At 48.9% G+C, this 17322-nt stretch overlaps 1 protein-coding gene across 1 annotated transcript; it reads left to right on the top strand.

Annotated features, from left to right (window-relative positions):
- The first annotated feature begins 4166 nt into the window (after nucleotides 1–4166).
- Nucleotides 4167–17251, top strand: BCL2L10 (BCL2 like 10). Its single transcript, XM_081888821.1, has 2 exons — nucleotides 4167–4684; nucleotides 16060–17251. Exons 1-2 carry the CDS (start codon nucleotides 4256–4258, stop codon nucleotides 16189–16191), a joined length of 561 nt encoding a protein of 186 aa, XP_081744947.1. The 5' UTR covers nucleotides 4167–4255; the 3' UTR covers nucleotides 16192–17251.
- Nucleotides 17252–17322: the final 71 nt, after the last annotated feature.

Below are 17322 nucleotides of genomic sequence, written 5' to 3'. Positions count from 1 at the left end.
GCACCAACACTTTGAATTGCGCTTGGAAACGTACTGGGAGCCAATGTAGGTCTTTCAGAACTGGTGTTATATGGTCCCGGCAGCCGCTCCCAGTCACTTTCTTTTTCCCATGACTGTATGTGTAAACAAACCATATGCCATAAAGACACCACACCTCCACCGTACCTCATTCCCAAAGGAAACACAAGCCCTGGGTAAGTACCTGGAACCCGCTGGAATGTCATTCCACTTGGAGATTGTAGTACTGTGTGTCTGTGTGTGAGTGCAGCCTCAACAGTGTAATAAAGGCATTCCTATGTATCCCACATAACACATCCAGAGCTGGGAAAAGATCTTGCTGCAACAAAAATTCTCTCTTGTGGTTGAACCTGGTTGTCTTTTGTGCACAGCAGACCTCCAGGAAAGGGTGAACAAAAACCTACCTCATAACTCAGTGTAAAAGCAGGTGCTGGTGTGGCCTTATTTGTGGTGTCCCCAATTGGGAGCTGCCTGGTTGGCAATCACCTGTGTCAGGGTCTAGGCAGTGGTGATTCCATGGCCCTGGAATGCTGTCATTTACTTTCAGGAGGAAATTGAAAACATTCCTTTTTATCTAGGCATGTGATGGCTGAAGAATAATGTTCCTGGAACCCCAAGATCATCGGATGGAACATGTTTTTATCTGGAATTGTTTTCAGAAAGTTTTAACTGTTTTAGAATTGTTTCCTGTTTTTAAATTGTGGATCTGTTTGCTTCCCTGGGCTCCTTCGGGAAGAAGGGTGGAATATCAGTTCAATAAAATAATGATAATTTAAAAGGCTGGTGTAACACATCCTCTGCTGGAGAACTTGCTGCCAGTCAAGATACAATGCTGGGCTTGGTTGACCAGTGGTCTGATCTTATAAAAGGCATCTTTGCTACTAGAGATCTAAGTGGCGTTGGTGGCTGGGAGCACTTTTTGCCAGTTTGGGCTGATGAGACAACTGCACCCATTCCTGATTTGGCATAACTTTGACTATAGTGGTTCAGGCATTGGTGATTCCAGGACTGCATTTCTGCAATGCCCTGTGAGTGGGACTTCTCTTCTTTAAGTGCAGAATGCTGCAGCACAGATACTGACGGGGTGAGACCCTGTCTGCATAGAACACCTATGCTCAGAGCATAGGTGCTGGCACCCTGGGTGCCCAAGCACCCACAAAATTCCCCATGAAGGGGTTGGGCACCCACAACTTTCAGCACCAGGGCCATGCAGTCTGCATGGCACCCATGGCCCTGGACACCCACAGTCGTGGGACCAAGCTGGCACTCCTGGCTCAGAGATTTGCAGCATCTGCCTATATGCTATTGGGTCAGATTCAAGGTGTTGTTTGTTGGTATAAAAAGCCTCAACAGCTTGGGAACAGCCGAAAGATCACCTCATTCCATATGTGCATATTTTACTACTTAGATCTGGAGAACTGGCATTTAAAAAGTCCCAGACAATGTGCTTCCTGCACTTGAAAGAAATCAATCCTTAAGTGCAGCAGCAGCAGCCACTCTTCGGAACTCCCTGCCCATTGATAGGCAGGCAAAATTACTGTCTTGTTTTGGTGCCTGCTAAAAGCTTTTTTTGTTCCAGCAAGCCTACCCAAGCATATATCACTTTGTAATCTTGTTATGTTCTTTTAATGAGGATTTTATAAATACGTGTGTGTGTGTGTGTGTGTGTCTGTGTGTCTGTGTGTGTGTCTGTGTTTATGTGCGTATGTGTGTGTGTGTATACATATATATATATGTCTTTCAAGCCTGGTGTTATATGGTCTCGGTGGCCACTCCCAGTCACTTTCTTTTTCCCATGACTGTATGTGTAAACAAACCATATACCATAAAGACACCACACCTCCACTGTACCTCTTTCCCAAAGGAAACACAAACCTTGGGTAAGTACCTGGAACCCCCTGGAATGAATATATATATGTTTTTTAGTGTTCATCTTTTATTTGCTTTTTAACATAAAATAGAACTTGAATACAATATAACAGAGTGTCAGAAACATATATACAATGTAGAGGTCCAATAGAATGTAAAAGAATATCAAAACCATGTACAAAATAAAGTCAAAATATTAAACCCAATATCAAAACAATATATAAAATAAAAATACAGTGTAAAGCAATCTCAAAATTTAACAAAGTTAAATACAATATGAAAGAAAACAATATGCCTAGCAGAACTCAACAGTACAAAATATTAATGTTACTATTATATTAGCAACACTTAAAAATTGTAACCAATCACTTTATGAAACCATGATTATCTTGTTCTTATGTTACATTTACATGCAGCAGCAGCTGGAGCAGTTCAGACAAAGGAGGAGAGTAACGAGTTAAGAAGGCGGGTTATTTAGGTCAAGACAATATATTGATGGCCATCACCGGATTACAGCACTCTTAAAACTCATCTGCACTGTAAATTTAAAGCAGACTTATACCACTTTAAACAGTCATAGCTCTTGCTAAAGAATCTTGGGGAACGGAATTTGTTTAGGTTGCTGTTTAGGTTGTCAGGAGACACCCCCGTTTCCTCCTGCCCACAGCTACCTTTTCCCAAAGTGGTTTAACCACCCATCCCTCTTCCCAGGGAACTTTGGAAATTGTCCGTGGAAGGAATAGGGGTCTCCCAGCAGCTCCCAACAAACTACAGTCCCCAGGATTCTGGGGGAGGGGGGGACATCAAATGTATAGTTTGGGTGAGGCCTTTAATCTGCTCCTTTTAGGCACTGCAATAATTTAATGTATTAGTTTAAAATATGCAGACATTCCCTGTTATGAGAAAAATAACAGGCCTAAAGAGGAGGAAAGAACATGCTTTTTGTTTTCAGACGTGGCCCAAATGTCACTGGAAATACAGTATACTGTACTAAGAGAGACTGTCCACTCCCTTCTCTCACTGGTGGTGCTTGCCACCTGCAGCTTTTATAAACATCTGTAAAAGTCGTTTATTTAAAAAACGCCAGTGAATTGATTAACTGGGAACATCTTTTTACTGGATCAAAGCTTTCTTAATTGACTGATCTCCCTTCCCTAATCACTGCAACGTGACCTTGGGCCAGCCACCATCTCTTAGCCCAACCACTCACGCCACTTTAAACTCCTTGGAAGATGAAAGTGGTCTATAAATTTAATAAATGCAAGAAATAAGAGCCAGTACGGCGTAATGGTTTGAGCGTTGGGCTGGGACCTGGGAGACCAGGGTTCGAATCCCCACTGGGCCATGAAGCTCACTGGGTGACTTTCTGCCATTCAACGCCTCTTTGCCTGACCTACCTCCCAGGGATGCTGTGAAGATGAAAAGGGCAGGAGGAGAACCATGGACACCCCCTTGAGATCCTGGGAAGCTAAAGGTGGCATATAATTTAGCTTATGAACAAACAACTGCCCCCCCCCCCAGTAGTCGAGGCAGTGGCGTAGCGTGGGGGGTGCAGGGGGGGCCAGCCGCACTGGGCGCAACATCTGGGGGTTAGGGAAATCCATGGGTTAGGGGGTGCAAATCCACACATTAGGGGGCGCAAATCCATGGGTTAGGGGGCGCAAATTACTTGCCTTGCCCCGGGTCTGATAACCCACGCTACGCCACTGAGTCGAGGTGCCAAATATCAGACACACCCATCCTGGCCCTGAGGCATGGGCGTAGCTGGGGGGGGGCAATTGCCCCCCATCAAGTAAAACAATAGAAATACTTAACTGACCAATCACGTCGGTTCTGAGCCCCCTAAGCAAGTCCTGCCCCCCAGCAAAAATCCAGGCTACGCCCAGGCCCTGAGGATGTGGCGTTTGAAGGACAGCTCCTCGGCATCCCTTGTTCTTGGTGGAATCGGGTCCCAACGCACTGCAAGCAAGACCGGCAGGTCTACTCAGAAGTAAACCCCCCCCAGCTGAAGAGAATTAGGCACACTGCCAGGTACTTGCGCGCCCCTCCCCAAGACCCCCAGCTGACTGGATGGGGCTTGTAAGCGCCCCCTCGCCCGGAGCCTTGCAGGCGTTTTCCGGCTGCTTCTGCCCCCTCCTCCTCCTCCCCGTCGCCTGCTGTTCTCCGCCTCGCCGCGGAGCCGAGAGGGAGGCGCTCCGCCCCTCGCGCCAGCCCTGCTGGGGAAACGAGAGACGGGGCGGAGCCGGCGCGCCGTGAAGCCGGCCGGGGACGCGTGGGCGGCTTCTTAGTCCGCCGAGGCGCCGGCACTGGGCCCCGTCGTCGCTCTTGCGCGCTCGCCTCAGCCGCCGCGCCAGCCGAGGGGGCCGCCATGCCGGGCGCGCTGCGCGAGGAGACGGTGCAGCTGATGGCCGACTACTTGCAGCACCGGCTCGGCGGCGGAGGGGGCGAGGGGGGCGCCGCGGTGCTGCCGCCCAGCCGCACGGCCGAGACGCTGCGGCGAGTGGCCGACGAGCTGGAGAGCCGCGAGCGGCCCTTCTTCCGCAGCGCCTGCACGGCGGCCGCCTTGCCGCAGGAGCCGGGCGAGGCGGCCGCGCTGCTGGGCCGGGTGGCGGCGCAGATGGAAGCCGAGGGCGGCCTCAACTGGGGCCGGGTGGTGGCGCTGGTCGTGTTCGCCGGCAACTTGGCGGCGGCGCTGGCCGAGCGCGGCGCTCGAGACCAGACGGCCGCTCTGGCGGAGGCGCTGGCCGCCTACTTGGCCGGGGAGAAGCGAGAGTGGCTGGAGGCGCACGGCGGCTGGGTAAGCGCACGGTAAAGCCGGCGGGAGGGCAGGCAGGCGCGACCCCCCCTTCCCGTCCCCACCCCGCCCCCCGAGCGGCCTGCGCCTCCTCCCGCGACATCCATGGCGCCCCCTCCCCACCATCACCCTTCTTTTAGGCAACCTCCCGCTTTCGCCGCCGGCTGCGGAACGGACCGAGCCTTTTCTCGGCTCGCGCAGTAATGGCTGCGCTTCCGTCCCCGATCTGGCCTTGGCCGCTTTCCCATTGCCCACCCACCCTCCGCCTCCTCGCTCCCAATGCCTGCAGCGCTGTGGGGTGGGAGGGTGAATCGGGTCCCCCCCCCATTGTTGCGCGCTACCGAGCGCAAAGGAGCGCGCAACCGTAGAAAGCCCTTTGGGTACCCCTTTCTCTTCCGGAGGTTTGGGGGGCGGCTGTGCACGCCTTAGGGTGCTTGTGCAATCTCTCCCGCTGCGCCCCGCTTCCTGTTGCAGAGCCGGCCTCTGATGCCCACCTCCCATTCTGCAGGGCCCACCGCCCGCCCGCCTGCCCGCCCCTTCCCAGTCCTGGACGCGGACTCCTCGCTGGGAATGACCTTGGCACGCGCGCTTCGCCAGCTGACTTCTCGCTCCGGCGCTTGAATACGCGCATTACCTTCCCTCCTCCCGCCCCACCATCCTCTCCAAAAAATCTAAGGCTTTTCTTTCCTATGGGGTGGCGAGCAGCGCCTCCTTTTGCTTCCCTCTCCCCATAACCCCAGTACAGACCACAAGGGGAGCAGCGACATACAGGAGAAGGAGAGGAGGGGGGCAGAGAGAAAGAGGAATGACTGCTAGGGAGGCCTGGATAATTTTTTCCCATATAAGGGAAGCAGAAGGCCGTGACAAACCGTGAGAAAGAGCTTTGATGGGGCGTCTGTTCTCATTTCTCTCTTTCCCGTCCCCCTTTTCCATTCCATATTGTGGTCTTTGTCCCTCTTAAATTAGGCTGCTTTGGTGTATCTTGGTCTTGCAGCAATCAAATGGGTGCCCTTGCTCAGAAACGATGCTCCATTTTGAGTTTTTGCTTCTGGGGCAACTGCACGGCTTATGCCCATCTGGCTGGCACAGAGAGAGCTCAGGTTCTGCCCTTGAAATCAGTTGTACAACCAAATGTATCTGTTTGACCTTAACACTTGGTTGGGCGTCTTCAGAACTTGGGATACTTTCAGAAGGACCTGGGTGGCAGGAAGACTTGAACTGAGGGGGAAGGTGTGAAATCGAGGTGCCCTGCAAAAGCTTGGCCTGTGTCGCCTCTTTCATTTTTGCTTTGCTTTGCCTTACGTTCTGCAAACCATGAGCATTTGAAACTTGCTTTAAAAAAACGACACAACAGCGCAAAGCTGTTTTCCCAAAGAAGCAAGCAGAATCTGCACAGATACATGGGATTTGGGCAGCTCCATAGATAATAGAAGGTATTGGGAGTCTAGGCTGTTTGGCTACTAGCAGTCTAATGATGGAAGGCAGTAAAAACTTTGCTCTGAGGGTCTTCCACTGGCACAATTTCTGCACTGTGTTTGTACTCTGATCTGTCAATCTGAAAACAGTGCAAAGCCCCATGCTCTGTTCTCCTCTATCTGGACATGGTCTGGAGCAACAAGGTAGCTGCGTCCTTCAGCGGAGGCTGCTCCTGCAAATGTGTGTTGGTGCACCAGACATGGTGATCTCACCTGTCTGCACTGCAGATAGGGCCCCTGGGGTGGATTTACTGGCTTCTACATACTTGTGGGGCATCCACCGTTCTGCATATCTTATTGCTGGGTGTCCTCAAGAGGTGGATGCCTAGTCTTAAAAAACAACAGCACCCACCCAGTGGTAACTTCAAAGGTGGCTCTGGACGAGAGCAATGGCTTGCCTACAGATTTTTTAGCTCAGCAGCAGGTGGAGTGCAGCTGGCTTGCATTAATTTCCTTCCCGCTGTTAATTTAGCCATGTTGTTCAAAGCAAGAGCCATGCCCCACAGGAAGTGTGGATGCCCTGGGGTCAAATGGTGGGTGGATCTTAGCCCTTCTTCTTTAGCAAAGGAGCGTTATTGTTATCTCTTGCTCAGTGCATTCAATTATATAATCATTACGACCAGCTGCAAGGAAGCTCCCCTTGGCTGGCCGAAGTGGTTTTCCAAAAGAAGGCAGTATAGGAACATGGGGAGCTGCTGTATTCTGAGTCAGGCCATTGATCCATCTACATCAATATCTCTACACTGACTGGCAACAGCTCTCCGGGGATTTGGGCAGGAGTTCCATTTCCCTTCCCAACCTGGGGGTTGAACTTGAAACCTTCTCCATGCAAAGCAGATCCTCTACCACTGAGGTATATAGTCCTTCTCCAAATAAAGGTGTAGCTTGATTTCTTAGCTTGGATAGGTGTGCTCTCCTATAACAGAGTGGAGAACCTCAGGCCTGGGAGATCAGACATGGCCCTCCAGGCCTCTCTCTTTGGTCCTTGGGATTTTCCTCCAGGCCACATCACTCACAAGCCCTGCTTCAAACCTTCCTTGATTGTGTTTGCCTGCCTTGTCCTTGAACGCTGATCATGTTGCTTATGTGTCTGGAAGGTCAGATAAGAGAGCTGTTATGTCCCGAAACTAGCCTGTTGTGCAAAGCAATTTGCCTCCATTGCTCTTCCCACTTTTGACACTGACCTGCAGCCCCAGGAAGGTTGCAGAGAAGAGTGCATATATGATCCTCTGGCTGAAAAGGCTTCCCCATCCCTGCCCTGCAGGCTTTGGGGATGTATCTTTACAAAGGAAGACTGGGAAATGTCTGAGCCACCTCTTCTTCATCCCAACACAGCTCAAATGAAGACTGCCCCCTTGGAAGAGTGGGCTAGAAAGAGTGTGGCTTGTTTGATTTATTTCATAAAATTTATACACAGCTTGATTGTAAAAAGAACAACAACCCTCAAAGCAGTTTACAAAAGATAAAACAACCCTGTTTTAAAGCATACAAAAGTTAAAATACTAAAACAGATTAAAATTGCTCAACTTTCTAAGCATCTGAGTAGGCTTATCTAAACAGAAATGTTTTTAGCAGGCACTGAAAACAGTGCACTGAAAGCACCACCTTGATCTCTAGGCAGGGAGTTCCAAAGTTGTAGGCACTGCTAAACGATTGAGTTATTGCAAATGTGGAACGGGTATTTCATGGCACCTGTACACCAGGAAATACCTTGCATGTTGCCATTGTACTTGAGATCATAGAAAACTGAACTGGCATCTCTGAGTTCTACGAAATGGGTTCTTGTAATACTGATGGGAGCTGTCACTGTTTTGCCCAAACCTTGATTTCAGTGTTAGAAACTCAGATATAAGCTAGGTGCTAAATGGTTCCTTAAACCAGGGTTACAGTTGCCAAAATGGACTGCCTGGTTGCCAATTTGAGGCCTGGTGGCTTGAAAGTTGTATTTTTCAAGACAACTTTTTGGTTCCTGAAATTCATTCTGATCAAATAAAATATAACGGATAGAATTCTACAGGATGCGTTGCTAGTGTGTGAAAGCAGTAAAGATCCAAGGATTCCCAGGCATGCACCTCCCGGTGGTGGAGACATCAGGCGCCATCCTAGCACCCAGACATCTTCACTTGGTCACAAGCAGCTGATAGCCAGCTCCAAAATGCGCCTGGCAAATTTCAAATGCTGCTTGACTGAGGAAAGTTCTATGTAGCTGATCTCGTGTGCATACATATAAGATGCTAAGATATTCAGGAGTCTGGCCATTTGGGGTTTAAAATACTAGTACGTTGGAAGGTTTATCTGGAACCAAGTGTGTCACCCGTGGCTAACATCTTGCAATCAACTTGGCTCCCTCTTGCTGCTGTTGCGCTTCAACAACTCCCATCAGCCCCAGCCATCTTGGCCAGTGGTAAGGGATGACTGGAGCCTAGTAGCAACAGCTGGAGGGCACCATGTTGGCTGCCCTGATGCACAGAATAGGTGTCACAAGCTCTACAACCAGTTGTGTATGAACTGAATTCTGGACCAGCTGAAATAGCAGTGATGCGCTCAAGGGCCAAGCCAATGGCAAGTCACCTACGTGCGGCTTGCAAGAGCCTAACGGTTGCACAGTTGGTCAAGGAAGCTTTGTTTTGTGCAAAGTGCTTTGTTGTTGTTGCCAAGTGTAGAATGCTTTGTATAAATACACTAGCCGGCAACAAACGACTAGGGCTGGGCGATAACAGCTCTTCAGAATCGCGGTGTATCACCAGCCAAACATGGTTTGACGTTATACCGCGATGCTGAAAAAACAAAGGTGCGTTGGCCTCTGCCTGCGAGACACCGGCTGAAACTACCCCAGCTCTCAACTCGAGAGCTGAGGTGGTTTCACCCAGGCACTTGTGGGCTAGGTTTACACCACTCAGCTGGGGGGAGGGAAGGCTCCCCCTCCCCAGCTGAGACAGCCCTGGTGTTCATGCCACTTGCAAGCGGAGCATCAGGGCTCCTTTAACCGCTTGCTGTAGGGAGTCCCCACTCGGCCACCGGCTTGTGGGAGCCAGCACTGTGCTGGGGGACCCTTTAACTACTGGACTGAGGCAAGGGTAGCTGTACAGTCCTAAGTTGAGCAATTTAAAGATGAAGAGGGAGGAACAAGCTGTATCGGCACCTCACAGCTTGTTTCTCCCTCTGCGCCATATGAGGGCAGAGTGGGATGGCGGTTTCATTCAGCAATGAAACCGCCGTCGCTCCTAAGTCCCTCTGCTCTTGGCGCCCACTGGAGGAAGTACCGTATTTTTCGCTCTATAAGACGCACCAGACCATAAGACACACCTAGTTTTTGGAGGAGGAAAACAAGAAAAAGAAATTCTGAATCTCAGAAGCCAGAACAGCAAGAGGGATCGCTGTGCAGTGAAAGCAGCAATCCCTCTTGCTGTTCTGGCTTCTGGGATAGCTGCACAGCCTGCATTCGCTCCATAAGACGCGCACACATTTCCCCTTACTTTTTAGGAGGGAAACAGTGAGTCTTATAGAGCAAAAAATACGGTAATTCTTGACTCCCTTCAGTGGACACTGCTAGCAGAGGGACTCGGGAGCTGTGGCAGTTTCACCAGCAATATACTGCTGAGTGAAGCCGACATTGCAGTCTGCTCCTCATACCGGTCCTGGGCGGATATATAGCCCAGGCTTACAACCGACTTAGCATGACTACTGGGTCTAGTCTCTGTGGAGCTACGAGTGTTGGGCATGGAGGGGGAATGGATCTGTGGCCAATATTAGAAACTCAGATATGTAAGCTAGTCACCAAATGGCACCTTAAACGCATGTTGCAGTCGCCACAACGGTATGTCAGGCACCATTGCCTCCCCACCCCCAGTGGAGTTTATTATTAAATTCACTTCTATACTGCTTTATATTTTAAAGAAACAAAATCTCAAAGTGGTTTATAACACATTATAACAATCCAGAATAAAACAAATTTAAGCTCCAATGGAAATATTGCAGATCCGTCTCTAAGTGACATTTTCCTTTCCCCATATTTACACGCCTACTTAATTTATATAGCTGCCCCACAGCAGAAGAACTCTAGGAAGGCAGTGTGGTGTAGTGGTTAGAGTGCTGGACTAGGAGCTGGGAGATAGGGGTTCAAATCCCCAGTCAGTCATGAAGGTAAGGGGGTGACCTTGAGCCAGACACAGCCTCTTAACCTACCTCACAGGGTTGTTGTAGGGATTAACTGAGGAGGAGTGGTGAGCCATGTACTGCTTGTAGGAAAAGGGTGGGATATAAATGCAGTAAATAAGTTCATCTGCTTAGCTGTTTAAGAAAGCTGGAGATGCCAGCTAGAGGGAAATCTCCCGAGATCACACGGTCGCAATTGGCGCCTGGCACCTGGCTAATTTCTAACAGTGCCTGTGGCCCTGGGCTTATGAGATGTAAGCAAGTGTCTAACTCTCCAAAGACAACCTTCCAACTTGTGCCCTTTGGCAGCTTGGGGTTCTGGAGGTCCCACGTGCTGTGCAATTTCTGGTCTTGATCCTGCGAGGAAAGGGCAAAGCTCCATGGCAGAGCATTATTCTTGCACCCATCATCCATAGCCAGCAGGGGCAGCAGTCAGGGATGATAGGAGTGGTAGTCGAGCAACATCTGGGAACCCAAGGTTGAGAGAGGCTGGTGTAGGCAATACTGACCAAGGGGATGACTCCATCATGTTTCTATGAGTTAAGAGGGTACCTGCATGGAACAGGGTAGAGGGGTGGGACTTCAGGATGGAATTCCATTCTGTCTGAGTGTTCTAGGTGGGGCACCATAGGCAGCATGGTGGGGCGCAGTGAGATCATGGAGCCGCTGCTGTCCTTGGGGGTTGTGTTGGTGTGTCGGTTCTCCCATGCTACCTCCTGCCTGCTTTATTGAGGCAGGGGAGTCTTGCGCTTTGAGCGAACGTCTTCACATCTGGCGCTGGAGCTCCCAAAGTAGGCCTGTGGTGATGTGGCCTTGCTCCCTGCCTTGCTGCCTAGCCCTGTAGTTTTCCTGCTGACACGTACGAAAGCCGCAAAACTGAAAGACCACAATTGGAATACATTATTCCAAGTAAGCTGATGAAGGCAGAAGCAGCTGGCAATTCTTTTTGGAAGTTCCCTAGCTGAAGAAGCGCAGATTTATTTTTCTTCTTCATCATCTTCTGGGGCTCGTGTGGGAGAGAGGTGCAGCAGGACCGGCTGGTCGTGCTGCCCCAGCTCTAATAAAAACCACGGGCCAAGCCTACGGCTGTTAAACTGGCTTATGGGAAATTGCTTTGGATGCGAGTTTCTGTTGAGGCAGAGGAATGGCATTCCCCTGGGGCCCTGTTGAAAAGTTGTGTTTGTGCATCAGACCAGCGCATAAGCAGGGTTGCTCCGTGTGGCCGCGCCCCTGGGGTTGCGTGCGCCAGCCAGCCTTCCCCTGCAGCATGAATGTCTGCAGGAACACAGGAAGCCTTCGTGTTCCATGACACGCCCTTGGTCCATGTAGCTCAGTATTGGCTACACTGACTGGCAGCAGCTCTCCAGGGTTTCAGGTAGGATTCTCTCAGCCCTGTCTGGAGGATCTACGGATTGAAGCTTCTGTGTGCAGGGCAAATGCTCTATCACTTAGCTATGGGTCCTTCCACATAGGAGGAGGCCTTCGAGCATCCCTGGCAGAGAGCCAGTGTGGCGTAGTGGTTAAGAGCGGTAGTCTCGTAATCTGGGGAACCGGGTTCGCGTCTCCGCTCCTCCACATGCAGCTGCTGGGTGACCTTGGGCCAGTCACACTTCTTTGAAGTCTCTCAGCCCCATTCACCTCACAGAGTGTTTGTTGTGGGGGAAGAAGGGAAAGGAGAATGTTAGCCGCTTTGAGACTCCTGAAGGGGAGTAAAAGGCAGGATATAAAATCCAAACTCTTCTTCTTCTTCTTCTGGGTGTGCAGGATGTGTGGCCGCCAGGGGATGGCACTGTTTGGCACATGGCACTCAGTGCCGCCTGCTCTCATGTTGTGCTTGCTTGTGTGTATACAGGCTCAAGGGGACTTGAGTGTTGGGCGATGCAGGTTAAAGTGGGAGGTAGGGGTCATGGCACAACAGCCTGCATAAGTACAGTATAAGCTTCTCCCAGTGGCCAACTGCATGCCTAGTGGAAAGCCCTGAGCGCAACTCTCTCCCCAGTTGTGATTCCCATGTCTCCAGCGGTGGAGGTCGGACAGGTCGGACAAAGCCAACACAGTTGTCTGTCGCAGGCCTCTAGCAGCTTTGCTCTCCCTCCTTTCCCAGGGATCTACCTGAAACGGGAGAGAACACTGCCAACAAAAGCCTTTGTTTGGTCTTGGATATAATCGGAATGAGAGGGAGAGGGAGAATATTTTAGATTCTTAAGTGCTTGGCGTCCTTCCAAGCCTTGTTATAACTAAAGAACTCCAGCTTCCCACCCCCCTTGACAGAGGCTTGTTGTGAGCATGTTCAGGAATTCCTGAGTTAACATAACTTTTTATATAGCCTTGAGCAAAACTCCTCTCTCTTGAATGTAACCGAGGTCATCATGAATGGGTACAAAAATAAAGGAAGGAGAAACATCCCTTGCTAATCTGATGGGTCAGCAATTATAAAGGAATGGCTTTCCTTATTGTTTTTTTCCCTGCCCCAAGCAGAAATGCCTCTTTCCTTATGTTAACTGTAAGGGGTTTCGGCTCTTTCTCCCGCCCCCACTCCTTTCAGTGTAGAGTTTCTTGCCTCTCCGAAGAATCTGGTGCTAACCATTGTTGAGTGGGTGAGGGTTTAAACCTCTGCCAGGAATGTTGAATAATCAACTTCAAAGCAACTATTTCCCACAGTACTGCTGGTAAAGAATACAGAGAAACCTGCATTCAGTTCTCGGTTTTCAAGCAGGCCAAGTAAAAAGTCCATTCAAAGCAGCTTCTTTGGCTGGATGAGGAATCTGCCCCACTTCACTCCCCACCAAAGCACCTTTGTAATCCTATTCTGCAGAGGACCAGTGCCCCAAAGCACCTACTTCACAAAGGAAGGCATAAAAGAATGTCGTGGACAAAAGCTTCTTTTTCTGTCCCCTGTGAAAGGTGTAACCAGATCCCATTTCCCGGCTATGCGCAAGGATCTGCTTTGAAGCTTGCAGATCCAGTCTGTGGCAGATGAGCTATGGGAGGGACATGTGTTCCTAGTCACATGGTCAGACCACATGACTGTCTCACATGTGTTTGGAAACCACTGTGCCCAGCACTTTCTAGCACACACACACACACACACACACACACACACACACACACACTGTGGTGCTCATGTGGCTTGTGCACATGATGCTCTCTCATCTCTGCGCTATACCTATGAAGGAAATAGTGTCAGTATTCAGAGTCTTATGTGCCCTGCCCTATTTTGTGCTCCGCTGATGCCATTTACTGTGGCAGTTCTGTAGCTTTGATTCCCAACAACGCTGGCCTTGTTCCAGAAGATGGCAGGTGGGATGGGGTTGCCATTGATTGTGGCGGAGAGGCAAGGCTTTGTGTGGCTCCTCTTTGTGCGCTGGGCTTCCAGCGGCAGCTTGCTTGGTTCTGACTCTTACACAGAAGCAAGGCTTTGAGGTCAGTGCTCTTCACCCTCAGAGGCTGAGGGGGAAAGTTGAAGAAAAAAGCACCTACTAACTGCTGGGTCCTGCTCCTAGAAATTCATGCTAAAGGTTAGAAATCATAGAATTGTAGGTTTAGAAGGGACCCTGAGGATTATCTTGTCCAATGTAGGAATATGCAGTTGTCCCCATACAGGGATCGAACCTGCAACCTTGGCATTATCAGCACTATGCTCTAAGCAACTGAGCTAGAGAGGGGAACAAATACAGGAGCCCCAGACCAGACACTGCTCTCATGTGGTTTTCAAATAAAATTGTTGGCTGTCGATCTCTTCTTGCCCTTAATGTCTTTTGGAACTTGCAGTTTCTCTTTTCCATCATAAAGCTCTTTAAAAAAACAGCAACACCCAAGGTCCAGCTAATTGCCCTGCTGGTGATTCTAAAGCAGTTTGTGGCTGATTGTTACGGCAATAAAATGTGGAAGGGGGATCTTGTTTCCAAAACTCCTGTTTTAAGGATCTGGATTTTAATTCTGCTTTGGAAAACCCATTGTACGTCCAAGCAAGTAGTTGCAAAAGGTGACTGGCTTAATTGTGCCCTCTCCATAGAGGAGCTGAGGGCTTGACTCCCCTTCTGTAGGCAGCCCACCTGAATGCTAATGACCCCATAGCAGCTGCTGGCCAGGAGTGTAAACTGACATTCAGTGGAAAATGCCCCCATTGTTTGCACAAATTAAAGTGTAAAGAACAAAGTTCCGGAAGAAATTAAGAGCATAACTTGTTTACATAGACATCTGCCAAATAGGAGTTCAAACATGACCATCTGGAGTCGTATTACTGCTGTTCTTGATTATTCAGAAGAAAGATCTGGCCGTGCAGCTGCCAGTTCCTTTCTGTCATAGGGCAGCACTGAACTGAGTGGCTCATGGGCCTAAGCAGGGCTGGATTAACTATTTCGGCTGTCAGAGCGGAAGGGTCTTAGCTCAGTGGTAGATCATCTGTCTTGCATACAGAAGGCCCCAGGGAGGGCTGGGAGAGACCCCCCCCTCTGAAATCCTGGAGAGCCACTACTGGTCAGAGTTGATGATACTAAGCTAGAAGGACCAATGGTTTTGATTCGGTGTAAGGCAGCTTCCAGGGATGCGGGTGGCGCTGTGGGTTAAACCACAGAGCCTAGGACTTGCCAATCAGAAGGTCGGCGGTTCGAATCCCCATGATGGGGTAAGCTCCCATTGCTCAGTCCCTGCTCCTGCCAACCTAGCACTTTGAAAGCACGTCAAAGTGCAAGTAGATAAATAGGTACCGCTCCGGCGGAAAGGTAAACGGCATTTCCGTGCGCTGCTCTGGTTCACCAGAAGCAGCTTAGTCATGCTGGCCACATGACCTGTGACCTTAGAAATTTTCATGCCCCCAGTTTACCAGCTGAGAAACAGGAAAAGAAGAAAAGCACTTGAAGGAAATTAGTGCAGATTATCTTTTTAATTTGAGTACACTTGCTAACTTTCAGATAAGTTGTTCTTGTTGCTGTATTTAGCCTCGTGATCTTAATCTAGGCCTGAGTCCAGGGCACATGAAATGGTGGTGTTTGAGAGCAGTGTTCGAAGTTCACCAGGCACATTTTGCACCTGACCATCAACCACTTGCGACCAAACGGAGATGCCCAGGTACCAGGATGGCACCTGACTTCCCCACCCTCTGGAGGTGCATGCCTAGGGGATAACTGAAACATTGACTGTTTTCACACATAGCAGCACATCCTGTAGAATTCTGTCCTTTACATTTTATCTGCGCAATCAGAATGAATTTCAGGAACCAGAGTGCATTTTCTGTGCAGCCTGAGCAGGAGCAGTCAAGAAACGTTACTGTAAATTGTTGTGGCTTGTCTTCGCATACCCCACTGCCCTGCTCACAGCTGTGATGAAGATTCTTACGTTATGAATGGTCTGTGTAACCATTAAGCAAAAGAGGTAGGGATAGGCCAATATATATGTGGACTGTCCCTGGTTAAAGCGATTTTTCATCTGTAAGTTCTCAACCCCTCAAGGTTATCATCTGAACTAGCCACATATTTAACTGATAATCACAGTCAATCCATCATTTGAAAAATAATACTTTAGAGCCATCTTCCCCCAAAATGGCAACTAGACATTCCATTTTGGCGAATGTAACCTTGGCTTAAGGAGCCATTTGGCACCCAGCTTCTGTATCTTGAGTTTCTAGCACTGGTTTAGATACTGTTGATTGGTTCATCGCTTGTGCATTTGCCGCCCTGGATGCCTTTTGGAGGAAGAGCGGGCTATAAAGTTAATAAATAAATAAGACTTTGTTCTCTTCTTTCCTAGGATGGCTTCTATCACTTCTTCAACAAACATGGCTCGGATGCAGCTGACCAGAACAGTACCATAAGCAATGCTATAATGGCGGCAGCTGGCTTTGGCTTGGCTGGGCTGGCCTTCCTCCTGGCGGTGCGATAAAAGACTACATCAGTGGACTTGACTTACAGGAAGGAGGGGGAGGTGGAGAAAACTCTCTTCTAACACTGCCAACATGCTGGTGAAGAGTCCATTCTATATTTCTATAACGGTTGGAAGACAGAAGCATATATATATATATTTTTAACTATAAAGTCGGAGCAGAACATTGACAAGCACATAACATTCTAGCAGTACAAGTGAGAAACGAATGCCGCTTAGATTTTTGAGTCCTGAGGTTGGGCATCTTCTTGGATCTTGGTGCGTGTGAGAGCTGCGGTTGCCCCAGTTCATCCCGGCAACTGCCAAGCGCTGGATGTTATGCTAAATGTTAATGGTGGGCTTGCAATGGAACCCAAGTGAAGATGTGTTTGGATTTCTTCTTTGTGTGTTTGCGTGTATGTTGTGGGGTGCGGGGCGGGGCAGGGTGGGGAGATGTTGCCTTGTGAAATGTGAGCCAGTATTAACAAGAATGAGGAGCTTAGCTCCACCTGTGCTGCAATGCAAACATTCTGAGGCCACTCGTCAATATATAGCTGCCAGATCCGTATTGCACAGAGCATTATAGCTTACGTGTTTTTGTTATAATGACGTTAGTATAAGTTACACTACAAGTAGGCGACAAGAATGTTGATACCAAAACAGTAAAGTCTGCAGAACCAGTTCTTAACTATTGGAATGCTTGTTTGTTTGTTTTTAATTGGTCTATTTGGAAGTCCATGTGAAGGCTGGGATTTCTGTGGATTTCCTGTCAAATCCATAAACTCCATATAACTTAATATATTTTTTGAAATATTTATCATTGTATAATACTGGTAGCTGATTAACATCTATTTTTGTTAAATGCCTTTTTTTTTTAAAGAAAACAAACAAAACGGAACAAGCTCTCCAAATTGCTTTCTTGGCTGTCCCTGTCGTCTACCTTGTTTAACAGTTCTAGTTTGGATATCTGTTATATTGCATATTGTAAAGAAATAGTCTTCGGAAGTGTTCGATGTCCTTTTCCTTTAGCTTGTACAGTTTTAATATGTGAATAAATATAACTGAATATTTTTATTTTAAATGAGCACCTGTTCTTGGCTTGACCTGACATTTCCATACATTGTTCTTGTTTACATGGGCACAAAGCACTTG

The sequence above is a fragment of the Podarcis melisellensis genome (assembly GCF_964234715.1).
Source record: "Podarcis melisellensis genome assembly, chromosome: 14".
NCBI classification, from domain to species: Eukaryota; Metazoa; Chordata; class Lepidosauria; order Squamata; family Lacertidae; genus Podarcis; species Podarcis melisellensis.
This window is presented reverse-complemented; position numbering and strand designations above follow the sequence as displayed.

Coding starts and splice junctions, on each gene's coding strand:
- BCL2L10 (XM_081888821.1), top strand. CDS start 4,256: ATGCCGGGCGCGCTGCGCGAGGAGACGGTGCAGCTGATGGCCGACTAC. Junction 4,685..16,059: donor TGGAGGCGCACGGCGGCTGG/GTAAGCGCACGG, acceptor CTTCTTTCCTAG/GATGGCTTCTATCACTTCTT.